This window comes from Canis lupus, chromosome 14 (assembly GCF_048164855.1).
Source record: "Canis lupus baileyi chromosome 14, mCanLup2.hap1, whole genome shotgun sequence".
Lineage (NCBI taxonomy): Eukaryota > Metazoa > Chordata > Mammalia > Carnivora > Canidae > Canis > Canis lupus.
The window spans coordinates 48,038,311-48,051,293 of NC_132851.1; the positions used below are offsets into that span (position 1 = coordinate 48,038,311).

The 12,983-nt window shown below is 37.1% G+C and overlaps 1 protein-coding gene across 9 annotated transcripts in view; it reads right to left on the reverse strand.

Annotated features, from left to right (window-relative positions):
- The window catches only part of SCFD2 (sec1 family domain containing 2), a 413,274-nt gene that overhangs the window by 318,733 nt on the left and 81,558 nt on the right, over positions 1-12,983 (reverse strand). For all 9 annotated transcript variants that reach the window (XR_012007121.1, XR_012007122.1, XR_012007118.1 and 6 more), the window contains exon 4: positions 7,465-7,640. Coding sequence is in view for 2 of the 9 variants with exons in the window: in XM_072775040.1 (XP_072631141.1) it covers positions 7,465-7,640 (176 nt within the window). In the remaining 7 variants the exon portion in view is untranslated. The remainder of the gene's footprint in view (positions 1-7,464; positions 7,641-12,983) is intronic.

The following is a 12,983-nucleotide window of genomic DNA, read 5'->3' on the forward strand; positions in this document are numbered from 1 at the left end:
TGCACTCAAGACCTTTCCAGACCTCACCCGATGTACCTCTTAATCTGAATATTTATCTTTATCCTTGTAACATCCTTTATAATAAATTGGTAAACTTAAATAAATATATCTCTGAGTTTTGTGAGCCATTATAGCAAATTACCAAACCCAAGGAAGAGGTCATGGGAGACCCAATACAGAAGAAGTTGGTGAGAAGTAGGAGAGGCCCAGATTTGCAGTTGGTGTCTGGAGTTGGGGGCAGTCCTGTGGCACTGAGCCTGTAACCTGTGGGGTTTGCACTAGATCCAGGTAGTTAGTGTCATGACTGAAATGCGGGCCACTTAGTTGCTATTTAGAGTTGGAGAACTGGTTGGTATAGGAAAAGCCCTACATGTTTGGTGTCAGAACTGTTGAAAGTGGAGTATAAAAGAAGTAAGAGGTTTCCTTTTAAACATGCTCCACAATTTTCCTTTTCAGGAAAAACCTATTTAAAAAAATCTCCTTAATCTATAAATGACACTCAGGTCTGACTTTGGGGATCATCTTTTTCTACTTACCTCACTTTTTTTAAGATTTTATTTATTTATTCATGAGAAACACCGAGAGAGAGGCAGAGACATAGGCAGAGGGAGAAGCAGGCTCCATGCAGGGACCCCGATAGGGGACTCGATCCCAGGACCCCAGGATCACACTCTGGGCTGAAGGCAGATGCTCAACTGCTGAGCCACCCAGGCATCCCCTTGCCTTACTCTTCACTCGAATGATGTCACCAGTACTTTTGTAAGTGACAAATTATAACAAAATAGGACCTCCCAGGTTGTCAGTGAGGTCAGGTATGGAACTGAAATGAGGCATGACATTTCCAAACCAAGCCAAAGGGCCGGGAACATCACAGAAGCTCTAGAGGACTGGGAAGGCAAACCCTTAATTTATTATAGCACAAGCAGACACACTTATTTAGCTTAGGGAAATCTGATTTGTTATAGAAGAGATATTTTGAAATTTAGTATATCACAAAAGGAACTCATTCTACCCATTAAAACTGCTTTGACAACTAGTAACTAGTATGCCTACTTTTCATTGCAAAGGAAGGTGGAATTTAAAACTAAAGCAACGTGCACGTGGCTTATCTTGAATAGCTTTGTAACTCCTTTATATTTTATTTAAAAATCACTTTCCAAGTTGGATATTTTAATTTAGAAATATAAATTCTGCCTAAAGAAATAACTGGAGATAGAAAACATGGTCTGTTTTTTAGGAAGTATAAACCCAGCTCCCTTCTCTACACACAGTTTGCGACTGCTTCATAGCCATGGTAAATTATGGTCAATAAAGTTTTTCTTTGTGACAATTATAAAAACATTAGATATGCATTGTAGAAACAATGGGATTTATGTCTACATTTAAAGAAAAATGCTGTGAAACATTATCAAACAGTAAATACAAGGAGTCGGTAGCATTTTTCTAAGTAACAATCTCATTTTTCCTTAACAAATTTTAAGTAAAAAAACAAAATCTAGGTGAGAGTATGTTAAAAGGCATTACTCGCATAAAATAAATTGGCAATGTGATATTTCTGGTTCAGCTGAAAGAATAAAAAAATAACTGCTATTTATTGAGCACTTACTATATGCCAAGCACTGTACTTAGTGATACACATACATAATTTTATTCTGTCCTAACAACAGCAAACACTATGAGATAAGCAATTTAAACCGAATTAGATGAGGTGACTAAATCAAACTTGCGTGGTATATAATAAAAAGAGAATTCTCCATAGACTACCATCCAAATTAAGTAAATCCATATTTGTATTTAAAAAAAAAAGCAAAGCTACTCTTACAAATGAATACATTCCTTAATAGAATCATAAACGTATCCATGTTCAAGTTAACTTTTGCTCTTTTCTACATTTTAAACTTGAAACAGAAATAATTATCTCTTAATGAGCCCATATGTACCAAACGCCTTAAACACAGACTGATTTTGGAACTTTGGAGATAAGGGAGAGGAAAAGGAATTGAGAAGATATTTTATCTCCTTTGGTTTTTAAAAGCATATTCACTGCTAATAAATATTAGATTTTTCCCAACAACACTCAAAACGGTTTCTCTTTCGAGCACGTAACATTATCTTTCTGTCATTTTCAGAAGCCTGAGCCAAACGTAAGTCTCATGAATTGTACTCAGATCTGTTGCTGACTTGTCATAAAATTGCCAAAACCACTGAACTGAGAGACGGTAGTGCAGAGGAAAGGCAGTTAACCTGTGTTTAATTACAGATCTCCAGGACCAATTTCTTTTTCTTAACCAAGATTGTCTGTAATGTTAGTTATAAAGTCAACATTGAGGTCTCAGTGACAGAGGCCTGGTAGAGAGTGGTGGAAATGAGTCTTCAAAGAAATAAACAACTCTCAATGCCGGCTGAGATCTGCATCTAGGTGGCTCTCAAGCTCTTTGGGAAAAGCTAGAAGTTGCCCTCATCCTCAAAATAAACTTAGATGGTCTCCTTTCAAACCAAAGTCTGTAAAAGGGATGCTCCCTTTTACATCAGGCCTTGTTACCCTGATGGATAAGTGTACACACTATATAAAGGAAGCATGTCCATAACCAAAGAGCAATTATGATGACCGGCCTACAGGTTCGCCTATGCTAAAACACTAATTTGCAAGGACCCAGAAATGACTGAGAACACCGCACTAGCCTGGGTAATGTGCAATTAGGATAAAAGTAGGGTCTTAGCATTTTAAATGCTTACGTCTTAAAAAAAATAAAAAATAAAAAATAAATAAATAAATGCTTACGTCTTTTTCCCAGTGTTTTTATTCCTTGCCACTTGCTAAAGGAACCACATCAAGTCCCATGGTCACATCTGAGGCAGTCTAATATGGAACAGGATTCTAAAAATTAATTATAAATATAAAATAGCTTGGACTTTATATGCATCAAGTTTCTTCAGGAGCTTCTCTAGTGAGCTGAGAGATGATCATTCCTGAGAGAAAACTGCTCTGCCTTGTTTTGAAACACTTTTGTCAGATTTTGGAACTACAGGCAGCAGAGGGTGAGGGAGCTGTCTCTGTGGCAGGGCAGTGAGGAGGAAAGAATTGGAGAAGAGGCCTTGAGCAGGTGATCAGAGCTGAAAGGAACGAAAGGGGTACCCATGGGGTGGGGGGAGCAACAGTGTAGGCTGTTGCCATCAAAGGCGGGTGAGGAGAGCATCTTCACCTACTGAGTGGCAGGACCCAGCACTGTTGGAACCCCAGGAGGAGAGAGAGGACATCCATGTGGAGGCCAGAGGCAATGAGGGCCCAGTGCAGGGTAGCAGAACCTGAGCAAGGGGGTCGGGGGAAGGGTGGCAGGTCGAAGGAAGCATACAGAAGTCTATCAAGGCCCCTGGGGCTCGTGAGGAGGGCATGGTGGGATGGGGGTCATGGGATGTGGGGGGAAATGAAGCAGCAGGCCTCTATGGGTTGTCAGAACCAAAGGAGGTGAGAAAAGCATTCATTGGAGGTTGGAAGAGAGTACTATCCCAAGACCCTGTTAGAGCCTGAGCAGGAAGTATAAACATCTCAACAGGGGAGTGGCAACGGCAGGATACTGGCAGGGAGCCAGAGTCTGCCCAATGAGGAGACATCTGTGCCAGGGGAGCAGCCGTGGAGCCTGCTGGGGGGTCCTGAAGACTGTGGAGTGAGGAGGGCACCCATGCCTGAGGGTGAGACAGGGGCAGCACAGTGCAAGGTGTTGGACCTCAAGTGATGTGAGAAGGGCATCCACATGGGGGCTTCAGCAGGGCGCCGGTGTGTGAAGCATAAGAGAACATCCACGTGGACTTGGCCATGGCCTGCAGCAGGAAGACAGAGCCCAGGTGAGGCAGCAGTGAGAGAGGCAGCAGCTCTAATGGAACACGTTACATATCGGGGAGAATTTGTCACGTCATGAAATATGTTGAGGGTGATGAGAGACAGGTTCTTCACTGTCAGAGAGGGGGAGTTTCAGATATGGAAAGGAGAATGCCACAGTAACCCCTGGTATTCTAGTAGAACTGTGGTATTCCTCTGAACTCCTGGCCTTTAATAGAGAAGTACAGGCAAGGGCATAGAAGAGGCTCACCGGTGCAGGGACAGACCACTGGATCTTCAGAACGAGTCATTATGCCGCTCAAACCAAAAGAAACCAAAAGAGCTCAAACCAAAAGAGCACAAAAGTGTGCTCACTTTGACCAAAAGAAGGCCAAAGTGAGCACAATAAAAATACTAGGCATTCAAAAATGGAATATGGCTATGGATTCAGAGGAGATTTAAATTCTTCAGAATTCTATGAATAAATGTATGCCAATAAACTTGAAAGTACAAACGAGTAGCCAACTTAAGCTAATAGAAACTACCAAAATAATCTCACGAAAAAACAGATTAAATAGATCGAGAAATATTTACATAATTAAATCGGAAATAAAAATCTAAATCTAGCAACAACAGAGCTATGTTGAGATGATTCCTTAGAGATTTTTATTTCACCATTGAGCAAACAGCTCTGGAAAAATTAAACTCGCCCTGATTTTTAAAAACTGCCAAAACCTTTGTTTCAAAACCATACAAAGGCAGCACAATAAGGAAAAAGTATATGCTAATCTCATCTATGAGCATAAATGCAAACAGCTAAGTAAAATATTAGCAAACTAAATCCAGTAGTATGTGTGTGTATGTGTGTGTAGGACCAAGTTGAACTTATCCAGGAATGCAATTAACAATTACTTAACATTAAAAAATTATAAATACAATTCACCACATTAACAATTAAGGGAGAAAAAAACCCTACATAGTCATCTAAAAAAATTCATAGTATTTAGAACTGAAATTCAACACTTATACATGATAAAAACAACAACAAAATAAGAACTCAGCAAACGTGGTTTAGGAAGGAACTTTCTTAGCCTGATTAAAAAAAAAAAAAAAGAACTCAGCAAACATAATATTTAATGGTTTTAAAATTTTAGAACATTTTCTTTAACGACAAGAGTAAGATGACGATGCCTCTTTTCACTGCCTCTATTGAACAGCGTCCTAGTATGTGGTCATGCACCCAAAAAGAAAGTGGTATCAAGAAAGTGGAGAAAGGAAGAAACAAGCACAAATACAAATGCAAAGTTGTTGGGCAAAGTCAAGAGTAACCCTATAAGGCAGCAAAGGACAGTCAGAAAACTGTTTCTTAAAAAATTTCAACTAACAATGGTATTAAAGCCTTTAAAATACCCACAGATCTAATAATTCCCTCTTATAAGGAAAAGTATAAAACTGGACATACTGATTTTAAAACACTGTAGTATTAATTCTGTGATGGATAAACTGGCCACTGGAACAGACCAGAAACAGAAATCAACCCACTTTTCTATGGGATTTTAGTATATTACATATCACTAGGAAAAGGATGAAGATCTCTTGGCTCCAAATAACTGAAAACCAACGTTTTTTAAGTGGTTCAAACAATAAGAATTATTCTCTTACAAAACAAGGTATTTGAGCTGAAGTTCAAAGTCATCAAAGATCCAGGTTCTGTCTGTCTTCCTCAGGATCACAGTGAGTTCCCTTCATTAGCACAAAATGCTCACATCCTAAGCATACATCAAGAAGCAGAAAAAGGAGATTGTTTCTTTATTATATACTTATATCTATATCTACACCCTTTGCCTATCTTTGGCTTGAACTGCTAAACTAATCATTAGGTAGGGAAATGAGAATGCCAATGTATTCTGAGAACAATCTGGATTTGCCCGAATCATTTGGGGAAAAAGTAGACATTGGAACAAAATTGACTGGTCTTCGGACAACACGAGAAAGAGGAAAACAACTCTTAGGTAAGTAATTTACGATACAATGTAGTATTTCATAAATATGTGGCAGACTAGACTATCCATACGGAAGAAAAGAAAGCTCTGAATAATATCAAAAACAAAAACAAATTCCATGTGGATTAAAATTTCAAATGCCAAAAATTAATTTTTAGCAAAAAAATACAGAACAATATATTTGGAAATTAGGGGTAGAAATAGATTTTAATATCAAACATAAACACAAATCATAAAGGATAATATTAATTAGCTAGACTACATTAAAACTCTAAACTCTTGTACAAGATGCTGGAATTGAAAGACAAACCACAGCCTCGGAGAAGTATTTGCATGATATAAGACAGCTTTTCTGTTACCAATGAATAAAAATGGGCACAGTTATAAGAACAAGCAATTGACAGAAGAGGAAAACTGAAGAGTCAATAAATAGTATAAAAGATGCTCGACCTCATCAGTAGTCAGAGAATTGCAAACTTATATAAAGAAATAGCACTGACCCACTCTTAAAAAATGTTATAATTTGATAATACTGAGTACTGGACACTATGAAGGGAAACAAAATATCATATATGCCTAGTAGAAGGGTCAACTAGGTCAACCTCTTCAATGATTATTTTGTTGATATTTAGTAAATTCAACAATATGCATGTCAACAACCTAACATTCTTTCTAAGATATGTGTCTTAGAGAAACTTTCACATGTACCCAAAACACATGTTCTGGGATATTTACTACATTCTTTCTTCTTTCTTCTCTCTCTTTCTCACTCTCTTTCTCTCTCCCTCCCTCTACACACACACACACACACACACACACACACACACGAATATGAAATAGTCTATATATCCATATGAATTGGATAAATAAAGTGTTGTATGTTCATACAATCAAATAGTATGGTATGGTATAGTTTAAATAAATGAACTAGATCTATATGTGTCACCTTGAATGATCTTAAAAATAGAATGTTGAGAGGAAAACACAAGTTGTTGAGGACTATCTATAGTACAATATTACTTACATAAAAAGTAAAACTCAGAGCACAATACTCTATTTATGGCTAAATATTTAATAAAAATACAGAAATAAGAAATCAAGCTTGTGATTACTCTGGGAAAGGACAAAGGAGAATCAGAGCAAGGAAGGGTTATATAAGTATCAGAGATATTTCTATTTTATTTCTAGTCTTAGTTGTTAAATGAAAGAGTATAAAATAAATATTAAAAATGAGTAAATTATATTGAGTCTATGTGGAGAGCACTTAGGATTAGAGATTAGTATCAGGAGAAATGTAAATAGTAGTAATATTCTGCAAAGACTGAATAAAGATGCCAGGAAGATCAAGAAAGTTCCAGATGGCATAAAATTGAAAAGAGGTTAGTCAAATGCTCAAAATATGTTCTTGGTACGAGTGAAAAACCAAAGATGTCACTGTCAAAAACAACAACAACAACAACAACCAAAACAGAGGTATGGAAAATTTCTACTATAATTATAATTTAGAGGCTCTTAGAGAACATGATACAGAGTATATGCCAATAATATGACTTATAACTAAGACTATAATAAACATCAAAAATTTTCCTCCGGAAGCGAAAATTTTAATTCTTAATATCCCAAGAAACTCCTATAGCAACATACCTGGAGGAGGAGTCTTTCAAAAGCCAGGAAGTTGTCCCACTTGGCAGTCTGCGGGTGTTTCAGGGTTTGAACTGTGGCCAGCCCAAGCTGTAGAAGCCCACAGTGATTCACTATAGCTTTGAGATTGTTCTTAAAGAGCTGAATATAGGACATGAGCTGCCCTGGGGTGACTCTTCCTGGAGAAACATAATAATTTATCAGTGTTAAAATCATGAGAAGAATGCCATTAATAATACTACTGCCTCATACTGGCACAGAACTTTGGAGCTTCTGGCAGCTTTCCTAAGCTATAGTGATTCCTACAGCAACATGGTAGCAATAGCAAATTTGAAACTATTGCCTGCATTTTACAAGTAAAGAAACAGGAGGCATCTGAGTAGCTCAGCTGGTTAAGCATCCAACTCTTGACCTCAGCTTAGATCTTGATCTCAAAGTCGTGAGCTCAAGCCATGTTGGGGCTCCATGCTGGGCATGGAGTCAACTTAAAAAAAAAAAAAAGAACTGAGGCACCTGAATGGTGCAGTCAGTTACGTGTTCAACTCTTGGTTTCAGCTCAGGTCTTGATCTCATGACCCAGAGATTAAGCCTCCATGCTCAGCAAGGAGTCTGCTTGAGATTCTCTCTCCCTCTGCCCCTCCTATTCGTGTTCTCTCTCTAAAAATAAATGAATAAATCTTTTAAAAATAAATAAGAATTTTTTTAATTAAAAAAAACACACGAAGTCACGCAAATAAGTATTTGTTGAGCTCAACCTGAAGTGCCTCTACAAGACAGAGTACATAGCGATCTAAGAAGCAAAAAGGCAAAATTTCTAATGGTGTGTGTATGTATAGAAAGAAGAGAAATCTGTTACGACTGTAGCTAAAACCTTATCACTGACACCAGTGGGTTCATGAGAATACTCATGAGGATAAAAGCTGGCTATTACATGAAATAAAAATCTATGGAGAACTGAAGTGGCAAAAACACTGGAAGATGAGGCATCAGAAGAAAATGTTGGGTATGAGTGATACAGCACATTTATAGCGATGGTCACCTGGACTAAAGCAAGAGGAGCCCCATCTCATAAAAGACTAGACATAGCACAGAAAAACAAAATAATACAAAACACCTGTTGAAGATTCACTCCTTCAGAGCCTCTAAGTTCAACTTTTGCCAATTGCGGTCCTTTGACTAAGTCACTTCACATTGTCCAATGTGTGGAATTGCATTCCTGCCATTCATGGGTGCTTTGGACAAAACCCCTGAACACCAGATTCACTCTATTGGACAAGGAGGCAGCAGTGGGTCAGCACAGAAGCAAGTCAGGTGCATCTTTCCTACACATCTTATCCATACTATGTTTGTGGGTTGCTCTCCAATGCCTGATATCCAAGTTTGCTTATTATATCTAGGTTTAATATTTGGCAATGAAATCACATATATTTCTTTAGTACTTTACAGTTTACACAGTGCAGGCACGCCATCTTCTGATTCTCTCAGCAAATCTGTGGGGTGGCAAACAGGGCATGTGCTGCATCAACTAGACCCACTTGATGAGGCACTGGGGGTTCGGGGTCTTACACAATGCTAAATGGCAGCTATCACTTAATAAAAGGTTTTTGATCCTTGATCCTGATAAACAAAATCGAAAGACCTTGCCACAAGAAACTTAAAAGCCTGCAACAAAAAGAATAACAATAGTGGGATGATAAGTAGTGGGGCAAGTCTCAGGCATTTCTTTGGTGGGAAAGTCTGAGTTCATTCCTGATTCTCAAAGCAGCAGACTAATGATCTACTCACCTACTTACAGAGAAAAGCCTCATCAACTCCTTCTTTGTCTGGTTCTGAGTCAGGTTTATTAAGGTCTAATTTAAATGCAGTAAAATGCACCCTTTTTCTGGTGTCCAGCTCTATGAATTGTGACAAATGTATAGAGTTGGGTAAGCACCATCACAGTCAAGATGGAGAACATTTCCATCATTCCAAAGAGTTCTCCCTCTTTGTAGTCAATTCTCTGTTTCCACCCCAGCCCCTGGTGAGCTCTTCTCCATGTTTATCTGATCTCTGTTCCATAGTTTTGCTTTTCCAGAATGTTATATAAATGGTATTATACAGTAGCCTTTTGAGTCTGGCTTCTTTCACTTTAGCGTAATGCACTTGATAGTCATCCATGTTGTTGCTTGTGTTAGTGGTTTGTCCCCTTTTCTTGCTGCATAATATTCCATTGTATGAATGTGTCATAGTTTATTTAGCCATTTATTTATCCATTCACCAGTTAGTGATGATTTGGACTATTTCCAATTTTTAGAAATTATGAATAAACCCTTCACAAATAACCCATGTTCAGGCTTTCGTGTGAGTGTATATGTGTGGACTTATGGTTTCACTTTTCTTGGGTAAATATTGAGGACTGAGGTTGCTGGGTCATATGCTAAATGTATATGAACTTTTTTTTTTTTGTATTTTTTTTACGATTCTATTTATTTATTCATGAAAGACACAGAGAAAGAGGCAGAGACATAGGCAGAGGGAGAAGCAGGCCCCTCACAGGGAGCCCAATGCAGGACTTGATCCATGGACCGCGGATCACCCCCTGAGCCAAAGGCAGATACTCAACCACTGAGCCACCCAGGCGTCCCTGTATGTTTAACTTTGTAAGAAACTGACTAACTGATTTCCAGAGTGGCCTATTCCACCACCAACCAATGAGAGCTCTAACACCTCACATCCTCACCAGCACTTGCTACTGCTAGTTATTTTTATTTTAGTCATTCTAATATGTGTGTAGCAACATCTCACTGGGGGTTTAATTTGTATTTTTCTAATGATGAATAATGTTGGTCATCTTTTTATGTGCCATCCTGTATGTTTTTTGTGAAGTGTCTATTTGAATCTTTTGGGCATTTTTTTATCAGGTTTTTTTTACTTTCTTACTCTTAAATTGTGTCATTACTTTTATTAATCCATTGATTCAACATATATTTCTGTGACAGGCACTGTTCTTGCTGCTAGAAATAAACCCATGAACAAATCAGATAAAACTCCTTGTCCTCACAGTGAACAAATTTAGAAGACAGGCATCTCCTCGATGCTGTCCTAATTAATTCAGCATATTACATATCATTCTCATTTAGGGGATGGAGGCCTTTTGTGCAAATGATTAACATGTTTACACAATGATGTTTTCTAACACCTATTAAATATTAACATTAAATATGTGAAAAGAATGTTCACATGATATGGGTTCAAACTAAGATTGCCATGACCTCCATGTATTTGATTATACATTGTACCGCTGGTGATGGTAATTTGGTTTCTGGATACATAGAGCTTATTCTATCAAGAGAGGTATTCATTAAATAACTATACAAATAATTACTTAATCATAATCGTGGTACTACTGCTAAAGAAAAATACAAAATGTCTTTAAAGCGTGAAAGGTTCTGTAAGATTCAAAACTGCCAAACTATCCAACCCAATCTCCTTAACTAAGGAGGAGGAATTAAACAAGCTCAAAATACATAAAACTCATTTGTAATAGAACTGTCTTTTACAGAGACAAGAAATAGAAATTATCAGAGAAAGTCTTCGGAAAGTCTGTTTAGATTTCTATTGTAATAACCATATGGTCACTTAAAAGATAAAAGGTTTTGATTCAAAAATATAGTTGACCATTTTACCCAGTTAGTGTTTTCTAGCACAGACTCAATCATCATATTTATGTAAGGCTGCCTTCCCACATAAGGCATGTGACTCAAAGGAACAAATGAGTATACAGAATTTGGTAATTGGAAATGCAACAAAACACTACATTGTGAATTTAGTAATTATTCGCCTTTGCTGACCAATTCTGTTCCCCTCTAAATAGCTTTTTCTTACACACAAATGCTATTAACATTATTAGGTACATCTTGATAACAGTTTCTTTTTATTCCATAACATGCTAATTGGAATTCAGTAAAAAAAAAAAAAAAAAAAAGGGTACGGCACACAGATGCTTTAAAATAGGTAGTGAGGTATCTTTTAATTTTAAACTTAATCACGACCTTACAGAAACAAATGGAAATCAACCAACTGACTACCAACAACGCTGCAGTGAGACTAATGACTTGAGGAAGCTGCCCAGTTCACATCAACTAAAACAGCAAGCAACCAGGAGCAGGTGTTAAAAAAGTAACAGCAGGACATGTATTCACAGCTCACATCACAAAACAACAACAACAACAACAGCTTGTCAGGCAGACTAACACGGTGATTTCAAAATATCTGTTCAGAAGGCCTTGCAACAAACACACTTTTTAAAGCCATAAAAAACAAAGGTTATTTGATATCAAGACTGCATAATAAATACATAGCAACTTTTTGAAAAGTGACAATTTGAAATATGAAAAATAGTTTTCAAGTAAGAAAAGCTATTTTTAAAGAGTTTTTAAGAAAGAGAAATAGGCTTCTTATTTAGTTAAGAGAAAAACAAAACTTTATCAACCATCAATTCTCTATTTTTAAACGCTTATTAAAATATAATTATCTCTTAAGGGAAAGTGGATAGATTTGGAAAATAAAAGGATTTAAACATTTTAATGTTTGTGATCCTTACAATATTGAATTCAACTGAATTCAAATGCATCATAGAGCCTATTTTTCCATTTACTATATACACTTGATAAATTATAACTTTCTCAACCTGTCTTGTGGCTTGTTAAAATATATTTAAAATACCTACACCAATCTACACATATATGATTCTTTGTTGAAATGTTTGAAATAAAGAATATTCAGTCAGTGCTGGGTTTGATTTAATCATAAAACAACGCCTTAATAGTAGAAAGCAAACACCAACAGAAACTTTGCCTAAAATAGCATATTTGGCTCCCAAATTTTTAAAAAACTTCCTGGCATGAGAAATAATACTACTGACATTGCATGTTTTTTATTCTTCATTTTTATGAAAACCCAGTGTATAAAATTTGAATGAACAAACTTAGGTGTTTTAAGTCCTCCCAGAAATGAGCATTTCCCCTGTATCCTTTTCAATCATTTTTCCTAATATAATAAAAGTACAGTACATTAAAATGTTTACATATAACATGTCCTGCTAAAACTCTGGTTAATTTGCACATACAGAGTTGGCAAACAAAATAATTTCAATATTACAAAATAGTGACATCTCTTCATCTGTTGGTTTTTTTCTCATTGTCTCAACTTTTGTGCCACCTAATAACAGCCCCTGAACACAAAGTAAACAAGCACAGCTGGACCCGGCAAGCCACAAGAGGGCCCATTCACCACATGCAGGGCCCACGCATGTCCAGCTCTTCCTCTTGGCTCTGCCTAGACACGTGCCCTGTCTAGGAAGTGCTTCCTGTTTGACTCTCCCCCAATCTTTGGTGCAACTAAAAGCCTCTGCTCCTCTTTATATCCCCCTCCAGTGAGAACTCCTTCAGCTCCTTTGTTCACAAAGTCCTATATATACTGTAGCATTTATTTATAGAAATTTAGCATATCCTTTTTAACTATGCTGGTATTTTATCAAGACT